General features: G+C 56.7%; 1 protein-coding gene across 13 annotated transcripts in view; it reads right to left on the bottom strand.

Annotated features, from left to right (window-relative positions):
• Positions 1–1,968: 1,968 nt before the first annotated feature.
• SIPA1L3 (signal induced proliferation associated 1 like 3) overlaps positions 1,969–16,710 on the bottom strand; it is a 238,906-nt gene continuing 224,164 nt past the window's right edge. For 2 of the 13 annotated variants that reach the window (XM_081217054.1, XM_081217056.1), the window contains 5 exons: positions 15,691–15,934; positions 10,435–10,578; positions 7,329–7,464; positions 5,537–5,618; positions 1,969–4,246 (listed from right to left, as the gene is read on the bottom strand). In XM_081217054.1, the coding sequence (XP_081073180.1) occupies positions 4,103–4,246; positions 5,537–5,618; positions 7,329–7,464; positions 10,435–10,578; positions 15,691–15,934 (750 nt within the window). In that variant the 3' untranslated portion in view covers positions 1,969–4,102. The other 11 variants (XM_081217055.1, XM_081217057.1, XM_081217058.1 and 8 more) reach the window with 10 other exon arrangements.

Raw genomic sequence — 16,710 nt, 5'->3', positions numbered from 1 at the left:
CCGATATGGGGCAAAGAACAGAGGGGAATGGGCAATGGGATATAGATCCAGGGACATTAGGAGGAAGACAGATTTGGGTGAGGTGAGGTGAGGAGTGAGAACCAGGACACAAGAACAGTCAGGAGAGAGACAGGAGTCACACAGTTATAGAGAACGAGAAAAAGAGCAGGAGAGGGAAGACGTAGACCTGGAGAGAGATGCAGATGAAGAGGGCCAGAGGAATTATGGTGGAAGAGGACAGAAGAGATGATTTAGTGGGAGAGAGGCAATAATAGTAATAAAAAACAGCAGACACATGGGGAGAGACAGAGGAGGAAGTACAGGGATCTGGAGAGAGAAGCAGAAGAGATTCCATGTGGGGAGGCAGGGAACCAGGGCACGTAAAATAGGAGAGCGGAAGAGAGAATAAGAGGGGGGAGGCACATTTGGGGAGAGAGATGAAGTTAGGACCCAGCACAGGCGGAGTCCTAGGACAATGACACAGAGATGAGATTTCAGGGGAGAGGACACAAAGAATTTAGGGAGACAATAGAAAAATCTGGAGAGAGCCAAAAGCAGGAAGGGATTCAGAGCCTGGGTGAGGGGAGAGCCAGAGGCGGGGTGGGAGGCAGAGGAGACTGGGGGAGGGTCGAGGAGGGCGCCCGGGCCAGCGAGAGGGGGACAGGCAGAGGAAGTGGAAAATTGGGGCAAGATGGGGAAGGGACGAGCAGGGCACAGTTCAGGCGAGAGCGCAGGCTGGCGTGTGCGAGTTGTGGGGTGTTGGAAGTTGGTGTGTGTCACAGGCGCCAGGAGAGGATGTGAGAACAGCTTGTTCCGCCGTTTCCGTGCTGGAGGGGGGAGGGCAGCATGGGTTGAGGATGGGGCCTCAGGGAGGGCGGAGACAGGGAGAGTGTCTGGAACACTCTAGAATTTTTAGGAGATGTGGAAATAGCTGGTCCACCTCCTCTGGAAAAAGGATATATAACCGTTTTGGAAAAAGATTTTTTGTGTGTGGGGGGCGGGTGTGTGTGTGCGGGAGAGTCTAGGTTACAGAAGCATCAGGTTTGAGCTCGGAAACAGTAAAGTCCATCACAGGTAAATGGCTAGGTGGGCCAGAAAGCCCCAGCCGTGGGGCCAGCCCTGTCAAGAGGAGGGGCTGCTTCTCAGATCCAGGTGGAGCTGGACCTAGACTTCCCGCCCGAAGCCGGACCTTGGGATTCTCACATGAAATTTTGAGATTTGGAAAATAAGTTTGACCCTGATCCCCGGGTCAAACTGAGAAAGTGTTTCGCCAGGGCAGCTGCAGATCTGGGCCCAGGAAATTAAGACCGCTCCCAGCTAGGAGAGCCCCTAGGCCCGGGGCTGAGGTCCCCGAGCCCCCGGGGCCTGGAAGCAGGGGCTGCTCTTCACTCCAAACCACCGACTAGCTGACGGGCAGAGGGAGGCCTACGCCCACCAAGGGCGGGTGTGGTGCCAGGGAGCTAGCACTGGCAGGGTGTGGCCTGGGGCGACAGCCCCGCTCAAGGAGGCAGGGGCCCCTCAGTTCAGAGTCTTGCTGCAGAGGACAGAGTTACCAAGCTCGAAATCCAGCTTTCTTTCTGTACCATCTCCAGATTTTAAAAAGTTGACCATTAATTTAAAAACCAACACAACTCCATGGGCCGGGTCTGGCTTTCAGGCCTCAAGTATATGAATTCCGAGGTAAAACCTCCTGCTTTTTAACTTAAGAATTTCTTACATTTGGGGGAACTCCCCGGCGGTCCAGTGGTTAGGACTCCGTGCTCTCACTAAATTTCTTACGTTCTGAGTGTTGGATTTCTGTCACTTGGGTTTCAAGAAAAAGAATGGTGCTCCCTGGTTCTTAGGGGTGTGTGCGTGCATCGGGGGTGACGGCGTTTGGGACAAGGGGGACAGGAGGAGGGGGCTGACGCTGGATCACACCCGCTTCTCAGGGAGTCCAGGCAGCTGCTCAGCTAGCGAACACACAAGCCACTTCTATGAAACATTTATTTCCTTTAAAACCTCCAGAAACATGCCAGAAAATCTCAAGACAGGGATGGGGCTGGGGGGTGGGGGGAGATAATAATAAAGAATAAAAAAATCCAAATGAAACAAATCAACATATATATATAAAAAAAACCCTGCTGCTATCTTCAGCCATCAGATAGAACACCAAACTCAAATTAAATGTGCTTTGCAGAGATCCTTTAGAAATAACAGACAACAAAACCCAAAATCATAATTTACACTTGTCGATGTACATGATTAGGTCCCCAAAATGATTCAAATGATCTGAAGATATGAGGAGACAACTTAAAAAAACAAACAAACAAAAACGGGGAGGGGAGGGGAGGGGTGAGCCCCAGGTTAGGGTCTGAGGAAAGGGTGGGGTGGTAAGTGGTCCTGGAGAACCCTCCCCAAAAGGGACCCGGGAAGAGGGGCAGAGACATCACAGTAGCTGGCCAGGGCTGAGGACCCGGCAGGCCCCCCTCGCAAACCACAGGTGAGGGAGAGGAGATGGCAGACCTGAGGGCCTTTCTCGCGGGACTGCAGTGCTGCCGAAGGGCCAGAGGTTGTTGGCAGGGAGGCACGACGAGGGTCCTTTTCTCTTGCTCCTTCAATGTCTGTGTCCTGTGTGGTCGGTCCCCAGAGCCTCCTTCCCTGAGGTTTCTGGCCCCAGAGAGGAGGCGGCGGGGTCTCCGGACGGGACTGGACCGCCTGGTGCTGGCCCCCGGCCGGAGCGTGCTGCTCTCAGCTGGGCCCCCCGGCCTGCCTGCCCACCCTGCCTTCGTCCCCAGCCCACGGGGGGACGCGCCTCGATCCTCAGCTTGAGGTTGGGGGAAACCACAGACTGTGGCCGTACAGACTTGTTCTGGCGCAACTCCACATGAAAAAATAAATATATATATATATTTTTTGTTTGTTTGTTTGTTTTTAAAGGAAAAAAAGAAACTGTTTCCTGGGTGAACAGCGTAGTACCACACCGGCCTGGCTGCCTGGCCAGCTGCCCCTTATTGCCTCGAGAGAACCAGCGTCTTGTGGGGTTCGCACAGCAAGGCGCTCCCCGGGGAGCACAGTGACGGTGTCCGATGTTGCTGCTGCTACTGCGGGGCCTACGAGATGGGCCGAGGGGCTTTGCAAAGGGAAACAAAAGCGGAGAGGAGAGGGAGGCTGCCTCCCTCCGCCCGGACCTGACGGCTCCATGGAGCCCCTCCTGGTGCCCCGGAGGGGCCGGGGCTGACGGAGCTGGGGAGGACGAGGGGTGGGGCTGTGCCGGCTCCGCCGCTGGGCCTGGCCGGGTCAGCAGCTCACAGGCGGAGGGACCCAGGTGCCGTGGCCTCTGGCAGTCAAGGGACTGGTAGACAAAGACTGGAGAAATGGTCCCGAGCGTGCAAATACCTTCCCCCTCAAAGAAGTTAACTCTGGATGCTGGGGTTTCCTTGCTCCACCCTGGGGCCCCCCAAGACAATAAATGAAACTCTAAGAAAGTGCTCCTGGTTGCTTTTTGGAGGACAGGGTAGGGAGGGGGCAATGTCCATGCTTTCTGGAGCCAGTGCACCAGGGACCAAGAACCCTGGCCCGCTTCCACGCCGGCCCGCACCTCTCCGGGTGTGAGGGGAGAGTGGGCTGGTTTCCCGCCGTGATTTCTCAGGCAGGGGTCTTGGCCCCATAAGCCCAGATGCTGCTGTACGTGGTGAAGAAACCCAGTTGGGGGATTCCTGGAGCTGTGGGGTTTGGAGACTCACTCCTGCCCTCCACCCCCTTCCTACAGCTTCCAATGGCTTGGTCCTAGGAAGAGGCTGGATGCGGATGGCAGGATGGGACCCTGGGGGCAGTGTGGGCGTGGCCCAGCCCCCAGGAACCTCAGATGGCAGCTCAGAGGGAGGCCGGAGACCACGTCGCCCTCTGGGGCTCGAGGGCCAGGAGTGGACCCCAGCTCACAGCCCCGTGAGGCCTCCCTCAGGTCCCACTGCCACCCGGAGCGTCCGTGTCCACGGGAGGGCGGTGGGGCCCTGGCTGCATAGCTGGGTCACACCTGCAACCAGAAGCCTGGCTGAAGGAGAGGAGAGCAGGAGCCCCTGGTCTGCCCAGGCGGAGGCGGGGAGGTGGCAGCCTCTCCACCTCAGAGTTCCTTCTTTTCCCTGCAGAAGATCTCGGCGAACTTGCGTAGCTGCTCGCTGGCGGCCTGGGACTCTTCCTGCAACCGCTGGTTGTTCTGCCTCAGGCTGGCCACCTCCGACTGCAGCACCGCCTTGTCCTGCTTCTCCTGCGGGGGCGGGGGCTGGCATCAGCGGGCGCATCTTGAATGGCTCCCCGGGGCCTGCGAGCCCCGCTAGGCCGTGGTGTAGAGCCAGGCTGCCGAGGTTCAAGTCCCAGCTCTGCTTCTCAACAGCTGAGCAACCTCAGGCGAATCTCGGCCCCAGGTTCCTCCGCTCTAAAAGGGGCGGTTGAGAGGTCTCCCCGAGGTCACGTATGTTGAGCTCTTAGAACACAGCCTGACGTGCAGTAACTGACAAACGTCACTGCAGTTAGGAGCACCTCATTCCGCCCTCACAGCCACCCGAGGGCTGGGGACTGCTGTTACCCCCATTTTCCTGGAAGAGGAGACCAGACCTCACACAGCAAGTAGGGGGCTGGGATGTGGATGCAGGGCTGCCCTTCCAGGACAGTGTAAGATGCTCAGGCAGTGACTTGTGCAAGGTCACACAGCATTAAGTGGTGGGGTGGGATTTGAACCTGGGCCCCTATGACTCCAGTGCTTGAGACTCCCATGTTCTACTCGGCCACCTTTTGGCTTTTTACCCAAACACGTATAAAACGACAAGTGAAAGTCTCTTCCACTCTTATTTCCCCTCACTCTTCCACACCCTGGAGATAAGTACAAGGAACAATCTGGAATGTCGCCTTCTAGATATCCCTCTGACCCACAGCTGTTAAACATTTTTTAAGTATGATGATACTCTAGGAAATGGTTTTGCAACTTGCTTAATTTTCTGCTTGAGTTACTGGACTTCTTTTGTATGTTAGTAAATATATAGATTTCTGTTACTACTTTAATTGGCTGCAGACCATTCCGCTGCACAGGTGTCCTGTCATTTATATAACCATTCTCCTGTTGACGGACAGCTGCACTGGCTCCAATTTTTTTATTGCCAGCGGTGCAGCAGCGAACATCCTTGCTCATGGGTCTCTTCGTGCCCGTGCTTGAAATTCTGTTGGACAAGTTCCCACAGTGAAACTGCTGGGTCGACAAGGTACGCAATTACCGTTTTGACAAACATTGTCCAATTGCCCTCCAAAAAGGCTGGGCCAATTGATTCTCCCTCCAGGAGGGCATGAGGGTTTCTCTGTGTGCTTTGCCAGCCTTCCCTACTGTCACTGTTTACTCTTCACTCATGACTACATTCAAAGCTGGGTGGCCTCCCCTAGAATAGATGGGGTGTGGGTGGGGACGGGTGCCTCAGCCTCGCTGTCCCCTGCCACCCTCCGGGGGGGGGTGCCGGGAAGTGCAGTGGGGAGGTGCGTGCCACGTGAAGCGGCTGCTTGGCAGCCTTACCTTCTGGAGGTCCGTGTGCAGCTGTTTCAGCATCACTTCCAGTTGGTACACCTTGCCTGTCAGATCCAGGGGTGGCTCCTCACTGGAAAGACAGGGGGCAGGGTCAGGCTCTCGGCCCACAGCTGGGAGGAGCCCGGGATACAGGCTCCCTCTTGTCCCTGAGGCTCTGGGGAGTCCTTTTCTTGCTGGAGTCCCAAGGGATGCCTGGAGGAGAAGGCCACGCTCCACCTGGCGAGGGCATGTCTGTGGATGTGGATGTGGGTCGTGGGAGCACCAGGCCTGCCGTGTGTGCATTCCTCCCGAGGATGGACCATGCGTGTGCTTTTGGGAGAAACTCTCCCCACGTATGACCACCTCAGGTGGCACAGTACAAAGAACACCCCCCCACGCCCATCCACCGAGCCCCCGGCAGGCCCGAGCATCGCTCCAGCATATGGGGCATGTAAGTGAGCAAACGGACGGGAGAGCCTGACAGGTGGACAGGACCAGTAACGATACGGACAGTAACAGCCCCCCGCTACCGAGAGCCCACCCTGTACCGTGTGAGGTCTCACCTAACAGGGCGGACGGTGGTTTCCCCACTGGACAGAGGGGAAACCCAGGCTCAGGCGGGGACTCTGCACCCAGGACCCCAGCCTGTGGCTCCCCCTCTGTGCAGATTCCCCAGGCCTGGGCCCGCCTGGCCCCTGCAGAGGAGGGCAGGCAGCCGAGAAGGCTCCACTGGGTGCTGTGGGAACGCACACACCCGGTAGGGGTGCCGGGGTCGGGGGGGCATGTGGGCTGCAGCAGACGAGAGGGAGACCGGGGGGGGGTCTCCGCCCAAGAAGGGGAGAGGACTCGGCCCTCCTGCCTCTCCCACCCTTTCCTCCCTGCTGGTGCTGCATCTTGGGGAGCTGCAGCCACAAGGGGAGACAGGAGGCAGGTGGAGGGAGGTCATCAGTTCAGGGCAAAAGGCGTCCGGGAGCGTGCCCGGAGGTCCCGGCATTTCCACGCCCACCCTGCTCCTACCCCTGCCGTGGTGCCCTATCTGTAACCACCCAGCTCTGCTATTATAGTGGGGCCAATCTTTGGTGGAGGTTGAGTTCTAAAGCCACTGTGTGAAGCAAAAAACCAGGAGAGTCAAAACCACCCTAGAAAATCGCTTGAACGGCCCATAAAGTACAGTGCACGACTGCTGTATACAGAACCCTGCACGGGGAGGTGTGCAGATGAGTGTGAAATGCACTACTGAAATCCACGGACATGCAAACATGCCATTTCCATCCTCTCTCCCTCTTTGTAGTTCTATTTTCTGCCAAGCTGGTGCAGTTGCATCTGCTGCACTACATGTGAGATGACACATGTGAGATGCCCGCCTCCCCGACCTCCTCCCTCCCCCGGAAGCCTCGTGAGGGCAGGGCTTGGGCCTCCATCACCGCTGTGTCCCCAGACAGCCCAACACGGGGCCTGCTGGGGAAGAGTGAGAGGTAAATGTCAGGGGAACACGTGCGTAATTTAGGAACCTGCAGAGGAGGAGACCCAGGAGCGAGCAGACAGAGGGGGCAGACGAGAGGCCCGGGGGCGGAGGGGGAGACTGGGGGCACTACTTAGCGATTTTCCAAGTTGGCAGTGAAACAATCCTGAATGCTGATCACAGGGCTGACCCCGACTTGGTCCCTGCTGGGCCCCAGCACGTGGGTTAGTCCAAAGTCTGTCAGGTGAGAGGGGCAGTTGCTCCTCCAGCTACTGCCCAAGGGGTGGTGGGGTGACCTGCCCGGCGGCCTCTCACCCAGCGTGGGGGAAAGAACCTCACCTCATGGTAGGGGTAGTCCTGGGGGTCGGGGGCCCCCTCTCCAGGCTCAGGTGGCTGTGGACAGGACTGTGTGCTGGCGGGATGTCCGGGCTCAGAGCTGGGTCGTTGAGAGAGAAGAGCGAGACGGCTCTTTGCACTGCCAGGCAGAGGGGGGCGGTGGTCGGCAGGGCTCCCGGCTCCTCCCCACTCCACCCCCTCCCCCAGTGACCAAGCTCTCCCTGGAAACTCCAGGACACTGCCAATCACACCCTGGTGAGATCACACAGGCGTGTAGGATGGATTCTTGCCAAAATACCAAACCAAATCGGGACACAAACAACAATAACCCGTCCTGACTCTGAGCAAGCCTCCAGACCCGATGACCAGCTTACACAAAATACAAGGGACAGAGAAAGAAATTAAGTTGCGGTGTGGGGAAGTGACCACCCAAACTGGGCAGAAGTGACCTGGTATCGTCAATGAATAAATGGTAGGGGGAAAAATGGCCAGAAGTGGATGGGGTTGACCGCTGGGTGATGAGGACGTGGGGATTCATCATCCTAGTTCTGAGAATGTGAAACTTCAAAAGCAAAAAGGAAAGCGGAACAGAGAATATCAGGTATACAGAAGAGAGAAGAAAATCCCAGGGGGCTGCCCGTTAAAGCAAAGATTCCCAGGTCCCACCCCAGACACGTGACTGGCTCTGGGGGAGGGGCCTGAGCACCTGCACTTTCAGATGGGACCATTAGGTGATCCTTCTATAATGGCAAGAACTGGCGACAGTCCTGATGCATCCAAAAAGCAGCTGGCTGAGTGAGCCCTAGGACAGCCAGACAATGGAATGTGCAGGGAGTGAACAACCAGAGGTGGGGCTGCGTGTCGCCCCGTGGGGAGAGGGCACCGCTACCTGGCAAAGGCGGGCTCCTTTACACCTCTGTGCTCTTTATATCTCTGTGCTCAAAGAACAGCACAGTGAAAACCCAAATACCCTTCCCCAAGACCCACCCACTGTTAACGGTTTGCCACACTTACTTTCTGCGTGTGTGTGTGTGTGTGTGTGTGTGTGTGTGTATTTTACTCCCTAACCATTTGAGAGTAAATTGCCAACATCCTGGTATTTCACCTCTGTGTACTTCACTACCCATCCCCAAAAAGTAAAGACAGGCTCCTATATAATCACGAAACAACTTCGTACTCAGGAAATTTAACATTTATACGGTATTACTGTCTAATAGATAGTCATCTTGAAATTTATCCAATTCTCTAAATAACACCCTTTATAGCTGTGGTTTTCTGTCTTGGATACAATATTTCTTCTCTTCGAAAATACTTTTCTATAAATAGTTTCAAACGGGCCCCAAAGCAGAGAAAAGAACATCACGGGTCCTCATGAACCCACCGCCAGTTTCCACACTTTTCAACATACTCTGGTTCCTTCCCCTGCACTCTCTTTGGTTTTTTTTATTCCCCTGATCACTCCTCCCCTTTACGTTTTAAAAACAGCTTATTGTGGTTTAACCAACATACAACCAACTGCGCATGCTGAAAAGTGTACCATCTGGCCCGGTGACTGTGGCAGCCGAGCCTCAGTCGCCTCATCTGTAAATGGGATCCTAATACATCCCTCACACTGAAGAGCAGAAGAGATGATGTTTGTAAAGTGATAACGTGCCGGCTGAGGAGATGCTCCGTAATGTCACTGTGGCTGCAGAGTTACCTCCTTCAGGAAGTGACCCCCACTCCCGAGCTCATCAGGCCTCTGGACAGCAGCGCTGGGACACTGCCTGGCAGCCACTCCCCAGTGGTTCTGGAGTGTGAGGCCGGGCCTTGTATTCTCTGTCGTTCTCCCTCCTACCATGCCTTCCCCACCCCAGAGGCCTGACTGCCTTCATCCCGTGGCTTGGGGAGAGGCTGCAGGACAGGATGGAAGCAATGAATGGAAGCAAAGAGGGAGGGGCTTCCTCCAGGGCCACCTGTCAGAGGTGGGCTGGCTCACACGTGGAAATAAGGAGGATGTGTATCGTATGGGTCTGGTTTAACAGATCCTGCTCTGTGCCAGACCCATGCTGGGCACCCAGTGGCGACTGAGACAGCCCCGGGTCTTGCCATCATTAGAAAGCAAGGGCACAGGCAGAGGGGTCAGGGCTATAGGAGCCCAGAGGAGGTGCCTGATCCAGACTAAGGGATATCAGGGAAGGCTTCCTGGAGGAGGGACAGCAAAGCTGTGGCCTAAAAGATGGAAAATGAGCCAGAAGAATATGTTCTTGTCTGTCACGGTTTCACAGATGTGGGAACTGAGGCTTAGAAAGGTAAAGCCGCTTGCCCAACGTCACACGGGAGAGAAGTGGCAGAGACTGCCAGCTGTCCCTCATGGTTTTTCTTTCCCCTTCTTGGTAATAACACATCACAAATTTCAGCCTCGCACATGGCCTCACACCCCAGCTTGCCCTGGAACAAGGTGTGGCCGTGACACTCTGACCAATGGGAAGCAAGTGTAGGAGGAGTATAAGGCTTTGGGAATAGTCCTCAAAGGGAGGGGATGTCTCCCTTGCTGGTCAGAGCTGGACATGATGGCCAGAGCTCTAGTGGCCTGTGAGGGTGAGGCCCCCCAGGAATGGCAGAACAGGCACGGAAGGGGCTTGAGCTGTAATGCGTTTGTGGAAGTGCCATACCAGCCCCAGACTGCCCACCCCAGGAATTTTTGCTGCATAAAACCTTGTTTGTTTAAGTCATTGTTAATTTGGATTTTCTGCCACTTGCAGCCAAAGTACGTCTAAGTACAATTTGGATTATGAAAATTCTGCACTGTAATAATAACAGAAAGTACTGTCTGCTGAAAGCGTGTTCTGTGCCTGACACGTTTTACACACAGACTCCTCCCCGCGGCTCCAGGCAGTGGGTGCAGTCTCATCCCAGTTTTGTAGATAAGGTAAGTGGGAGAATCAGACAGATGAAGACATTTGCCCAGGACTGCACAGTGACCAAGGGACAGGGCAGGATGTGAACCCTGCTCCCCTCATTCTGGAACCCGAGTGTGTCCGCCTTCAAAGCCCCAAGACCCTCCGTGGATCCTTCCAGAAGAGAGAAGGGAGTAGGGATCTGGCAGGGCTGGGTGGAAGGTGCCTACCTTCGTATGCCTTGGCTGCGTTTACGAGGCTGGACCACTCCAGGCCAGCAGCCGTGTCAGGCAGTGGCATCATCCCTGGGTCCAGGCGCCGCAGGGGCCGGTCCCGCCCATCGGCCAGTGAGAGCTCGGAGGCTGAGATGGTGGCTGGGTGGGGACAGCGGAGAGGGGAGATGGGTGAGTGACAACGTGGGAGAAACAAAGAAATTAACACATTATGTTACACTTCACATACAATTATGTAACATTATGTAACTGTTATACCTGTTACATATAATTAAACAAGTACATTATATTTATTAGATGATCAATGCCAGGGAAAACATCCAGCAGGCTAAGGGGGTAGGAGTGTTGGATGTTTACGTAGGTACGATTCTAGGGTGCTGAGGGAGGCCTCGCTGAGAAGATGGCCTTTGCACAAAGCTCTGAAGGAAGGGGTGGGGCGGGGCGGGGGCACCTGGGGGAAGAGCATTCTGGGGAGCTGAAAAAGCCGAGGCAGGAACGTGCCTAGAGGTTTAAGAAACATTGAAGGGGCCCGCGTGGCTGGGACAGGAGAGGCAGAGAGCAGTGGGAGGTGAAGTCACAGGTGACAGTGCTGGACTGTGTGAGGCCCTGTGGGCCATAATGAGAACTCTCTCTCTTCCCCTGGGTGACATGGAGCCACAGGTGGGCCCTGAGCAGGGAGGGGTGTGACCTGTCACAGGTGTCCAGAGGGTCCCTCTGGCTTCGTGTGGGGGACAGATGGTAGGCAGGGGGAGCGGGGAGCAGGGAGGCAGTGGGGAGGCCCCTGCGATGGTCCAGGAGTGAGATGAGGGCGGACAGGACCAGGTGGGGCTGCAGGGACGAGTGGACAGATCCTGGGTCTATTTTATAGGTGGAGTCAATAGTATTTCCTGAGAGTAGATGTGGGCGTGAGACAGAGAAGGCTCCAGGATGACTTCAAGATCTTGGAGCTGGGGAAGGCTGGGGGTGGGATCAAAAGTTAGTTTCTGGGGGCGTGTGAGATGCCTCAGACACCCGTGGGGCGCTGGCCACGTGAGTTTTGGAGTGGAGGAGTGAGTGCCAGGCTGCAGATACAATGTGGGGCGTTTCAGTGTATGGATGGTGTTTAGACGTGGCAGGATCACTGTGGGGGGAGACCTGGTCGGTTCAGGTATGACACGTTGGGCAGAGAAAGAGTGTCAGGGTGTTGGAAGTGACAGATGGCACGAGCACTGCACCAACAGCTGCATTTGCTGCAGAGACAGAGCGTGTCCCCCATGCTGGGCTCAGGCCCCCCGCCTCAGCTTGCCGAGGCCTCACAGCCCCTAAAGGGAAGGGGAGAGAGGTTGAAAGTGAAGCACAGAGGTCAGGAGGTGACTCAGGCAGGAAAAGCCATGTCCCCAACGAGCGTGTCCTCTCTCCGGGCACCCTGCTGGGTGTTACAGGGATCATCTCACAGTCCCACCTCCAATTAGCCGGGAGGGAGGTGCTGCTATGACCCCGTGAGGCAGAGGGGGCGGCCTACACTCAGAGCGGGAAGCTCCCTTGCATGCAGACTCACGCTCGCCGGTGGTGGCACTTGGCTGTGACACGCGGGGTCTGACACTGACCCTGCTCTAAGCCCAACCCCACACGGCTCTGGTGTTGAGGGTCCCTGTTAATATCCTATTTTAACCCTGCTCTCTAGTCCAGAGGCACAAACCTGACGGATGACAGATTAGAATGCTCGCTCCTGGTGACAGCAAACTAACGGAAAAATACATAAACAGCTACTGGGTTTTTTTTCAGCACTTACTGCATATCAGGCATTGAGCTTAGTGTTTTCCATGAAGAACTTGTTTGATTCTCAGATTAACCCAGTGAAGTGGGCGCTATTTTTGCCCACGTTTTTACAGGCACAGAGAGGTTACAGCTGTGACTTCAGGACCTGGACTACAAACTCGGGCCATCCAGCTCCCAGGACGTGTGGTGCTACTAAGTGTTGCCCAGTGAATGAAAGCTCAGGGGGATGAATGAGGGCAGGAAGGACGCCGAGCCCTTGACCTCCACGCTCTCCATCTCCAGCCTCCTAGCATCTCACTACTGAGCGGGTGAGGGTCGCGGGAGCAGCTGCCACAGCCAAGCAAGCTATCAGCGGGCGCTGCTGTGAGAGGCTCCTTGGCATGGAGAGCCCTTCATCCGTGAAGCCCAGGCCTGGGCTGACGGCATCTCTTCAGCCCCGACGTGGCTTGGGAAGGGCTCTCGAGCAGGCATGGAGAGGTGGACAGGCCCAGGGCCCCCGGCCACACTGAGGCCAGATGGGACTCTCTGTGGTCCAGGGGGACAGGGGAGTTAGACGGGCAAAGAGAGGTATATGTGTGTGCTCCATGAGACAGAGGGCCCTGGGCTGTGGTCCCCGTAGGGACCCAGACAACCTGGACCCGGCTCTTAGGGAGCCCCCAGTCCAACAGGGGAGATAGACTCATTCCCACACAGTGACAGCCCAGAGTGAGTGGGGCTGTGATGGGAAAACATAAGGCAGAGTGGGCAGGATGGGATGGGAGCAAGCCAGGGGGCTGTGGGGGCCCAGAGGAGGCACCTGACTCAGCCTGGCAGCCTGGTTGGGGAAGGAGGACTTCCTGGAGGCAGCAGCATCTTTTTTTTTTTTTTTTTTTTTGATGCGGGCCAGTTTTTTTTTTTTGCGGTACACGGGCCTCTCACTGCTGTGGCCTCTCCCGTTGTGGAGCACAGGCTCCGGACGCGCAGGCTCAGTGGCCATGGCTCACAGGCCCAGCCGCTCCGCGGCATGTGGGATCTCCCCAGACCGGGGCACGAACCCGCGTCCCCTGCATTGTCAGGCGGACTTTCAACCACTGCGCCACCAGGGAAGCCCTGGGCCAGTTTTTAAAAAAATAATTTATTTCTTTTTGGCTGTGTTGGGTGTTTGTTGCTGCATGCGGGCTTTCTCTAGTTGCGGCGAGCGGGGGCTACTCTTCGTTGTGGTGCACGGGCTTCTCATTGCGGTGGCTTCTCTTGTTGCGGAGCAGGGCTCTAGGCACACGGGATTCAGGAGTTATGGCACGCAGGCTCAGTAGTTGTGGCTCGCGGGCTCTAGAGTGCAGACTCAGTAGTTGTGATGCACAGGCTTAGCTGCTCCACGGCATGTGGGATCTTCCTGGACCAGGGGTTGAACCCGTGTCCCCTGCACTGGCAGGTGGATTCTTAATCACTGCGCTACCAGGGAAGTCCCTGATGCAGACCATTTTTCAAGTCTTTGTTGAATGTGTCAAAATATTGCCTCTGTTTTATTTTTTTGTTTTTTTTGCCCCAAAGGCATGTGGGATCTTAGCTCCCCGACCAGGGATCGAACCCGCACCCCCTGCACTAGAAGGCGAAGTCTTAACCACTGGACTGCCAGGGAAGTCCTGGCAGCGGCATCTTAGTTGAGACTGAAAGGACGAGGCAGAGCTAGTCAGGGGCATTCTGTCTGCCTCGTGTGGGTCTGTGATCTCTGTGCATATTACCCCTGCCCCGGCCCCTCTCTTGCCTTCTCCTCACGACGTGTCAAATGCCTACTATGTGCCAGGCCCTGCCTTCAGCACGGACAGGGCAGTATAGGCAAGATGCAAATGAAGGAGACACAGAGTGAAGCTGAGGGAAGCAAGAGGAACTGCCAAGAAGCTCAGCCCCACAAGCCCCTCTGACGTGCTCCCGCTGTGTGCCTACTGCCTAGAGCAGAGCCTGGCCCAGAGCAGGTGCTCAAGAAACATCTGTGGAACGAAGGCAATGGAGGGGCAGGCCGGGTGCTCTGGAGTTTAAGATGGGAGGGATGACCCAGGCTGGAGCTTAAGGGAGGCCTCCAGAGCAATAACTGAGCAAAGCCCTGAAGGAGAAGCAGGAGTTAGTTATCAAGAACAGGGTTAGGGGCTTCCCTGGTGGCGCAGTGGTTGAGAGTCCGCCTGCCGATGCAGGGGACGCGGGTTCGTGCCCCGGTCCGGGAAGATCCCCCATGCCGCAGAGCGGCTGGGCCCGTGAGCCATGGCCGCTGAGCCTGCGCGTCTGGAGCCTGTGCTCCGCAACGGGAGAGGCCACAACGGTGAGAGGCCCGAGTACCGAAAAAAAAAAAAAAGAACAGGGTTAGGGGAAGAGCATGGCCAGCAGAGGGACCAGCCATGTGGAATGCCCTGAGGCGAAAGAGTTGGGGACAGAAGGATCCAAGGGAGGGTACTGTGAAGCGGAAGGACTGAGGTGGGGCCCCCCATGGGGCACAACACCAGGGCAAGGAGTACGGACCGAGATACTAGGTTAATGGGGAGCCATGGAAGAATTTTAAGGGGGGAGATAGAACCCCGCAAAAAAGTCCCAGAGCCTCCTCCAACCCATCCCCTGCAACGTACAAAAGGGTTCCATCTAGATGCTACAGGGGCACAGGCCCTCAGCTGAAACCCTTGGGGTGGACACATCTCTGAAGTCAAGATCTGTTGGAATTTGATACAGGACGATGCGCTATCTATACGTACACACCCAGAAAGGTCGGCAGTGCCCCTACTCAACACACTAGCGCTCCTCAACGAAGCAACTGCTTGTTCATACCAAGTGGGGTAAAGAAGGACCATAAACAGCCTCACATCCATTCAGGTCGAGCACTGCTGCCCAGTGAGCTTGGCCCAAACTTCTGCTTTGCCTTTCAGTTTCAGAGCCTTTGGGGTTGTGGATAAGGGATTACAGGGTGGGCTGAAGGCACGGCCAACCCCAGACAGTGCAGAGCTTTTTGATGGGGGCCGTGTGCACAGCGCCCCCTTCAGTAATTATTTGCTGATGCTGGTCACACCCCTGTACCCCCTTCCCTTCAAGAGCTGCAGGCCTGGGGGACGTCACTTACGTAAATAAATATTCACGAGGCGATTTGCTTGGTGCTGGAACACGGAGCTGGGAAGGGGGGCAGCTAATAGAAACCCTTGATCCTCAGGACCCTAGTGATGAGCTCTCCAGTCTGGAGACACCTAGAGAGACTAACGCCCTCTCTCTGGTCTCAGATGACCCCAATCCTTGGGTGCCACCATTCCTTGGTGACCCCCAGGAGACCCCTGATGCTTGGCCAACAACCCCTTGCTCTGTGGGTGACACCCGGTGCTCAGTCATCAGGGCCCCCTGAAGCTCCCATGCACTTCGGTTCCCTCCGTCAGCTGACTCTGACACTGATGACCCCCAGCCTTTGACCTCTAGGTGATCTGTGTGCTCGTGGCCCCTGCTTCCCACCCCCTCACCCTCAACCAGCTCCTGGGTGCCCGGGCTCACATTTCTTCTCTGGGAAGCCGTTGCCGGTGGCAGGGACGGTGCTGGGGCCGCCGGGTGGGTGGGCGTGCTGGTGCTGGCGGCGGGCGGGCAGCGTGCTGGAGGGGAAGGCGCAGGTGCTGGTGAAGAGCACGTCGCTGGGCAGGCCCGGCTCCAGGCCAGCAGGGTTGGCAAAGCTGGGCTCCCGACGCCCACTGCACAGGCTCTCGTCTGACAGCGTCCGCTGCAGGCTCTTCTGTGGCGACTGCTGCCAAGACAGGGATGGGAGGCGGGACGCCAGGCGTGGTCACGGCCAGGCCCAGCCAGGGTCGCCATCCTCAGAGGCTTCTTCCCGTCCTGGATGTCTGCGGTCTTTACCCAACCAGCATCCATTTCTGCTCCCTTTTTGGTCAACGTACTCCAATTTTCTCCTGGGGATTCCTCCTCCCCACCTCTGCAGCCCACCTTATTCTGGAGGGCCGACCCCACCCTCCAGCTCCAGGTGAGGTCAGGGAAGGCAGGGTGACCTGAGCTGGAGCCTGAGAGCCAATCATTGGTGGGGACCACGCGGGACAGAGTGCTGGCTTCCCCCAGAGCTCAGGCTGGTGGGAGGGAACCCTGGAGAGAGTGCTGCCACCCAGGTCCCCACCAGAGAGCTCACAGCCAACAAGAGGGAGGCAGGGACAAGAGGGAAAAGAAGCAGGGGATGTGTGAAGGGACTGAGGACGCCTGCTGTTTTGGCCCCACCCCCACCCCTGGGTCACAAGAGCCTAAATGCCCCCTGGGCCCTGCTCCTGCACTCCTGGTCCTGTGGTCCAGGGAGGGGTGGGGGCTGCTTCCACCCTGGGCTCCACGAGAAGGACGTGAGAGCCAGTAAGAGCATCCCGGTCCAGTCGCGTGAGCTACGGTGGGGATAAATCCCCTGCAAACCTTCCAGGCTGGCTCACGCTGTGATCCTGCCCCTGACCAGCTCGACGTCCTGACTCCTGGCTGCGGAGCCACGCACCCAAACAGGCTGGCAGGTGCCGCGGGCAGAGGCGGTGG

This window comes from Mesoplodon bidens (genome assembly GCF_964165515.1).
Source record: "Mesoplodon bidens genome assembly, chromosome: 18".
Taxonomy (NCBI): domain Eukaryota; kingdom Metazoa; phylum Chordata; class Mammalia; order Artiodactyla; family Ziphiidae; genus Mesoplodon; species Mesoplodon bidens.
This window is presented reverse-complemented; position numbering and strand designations above follow the sequence as displayed.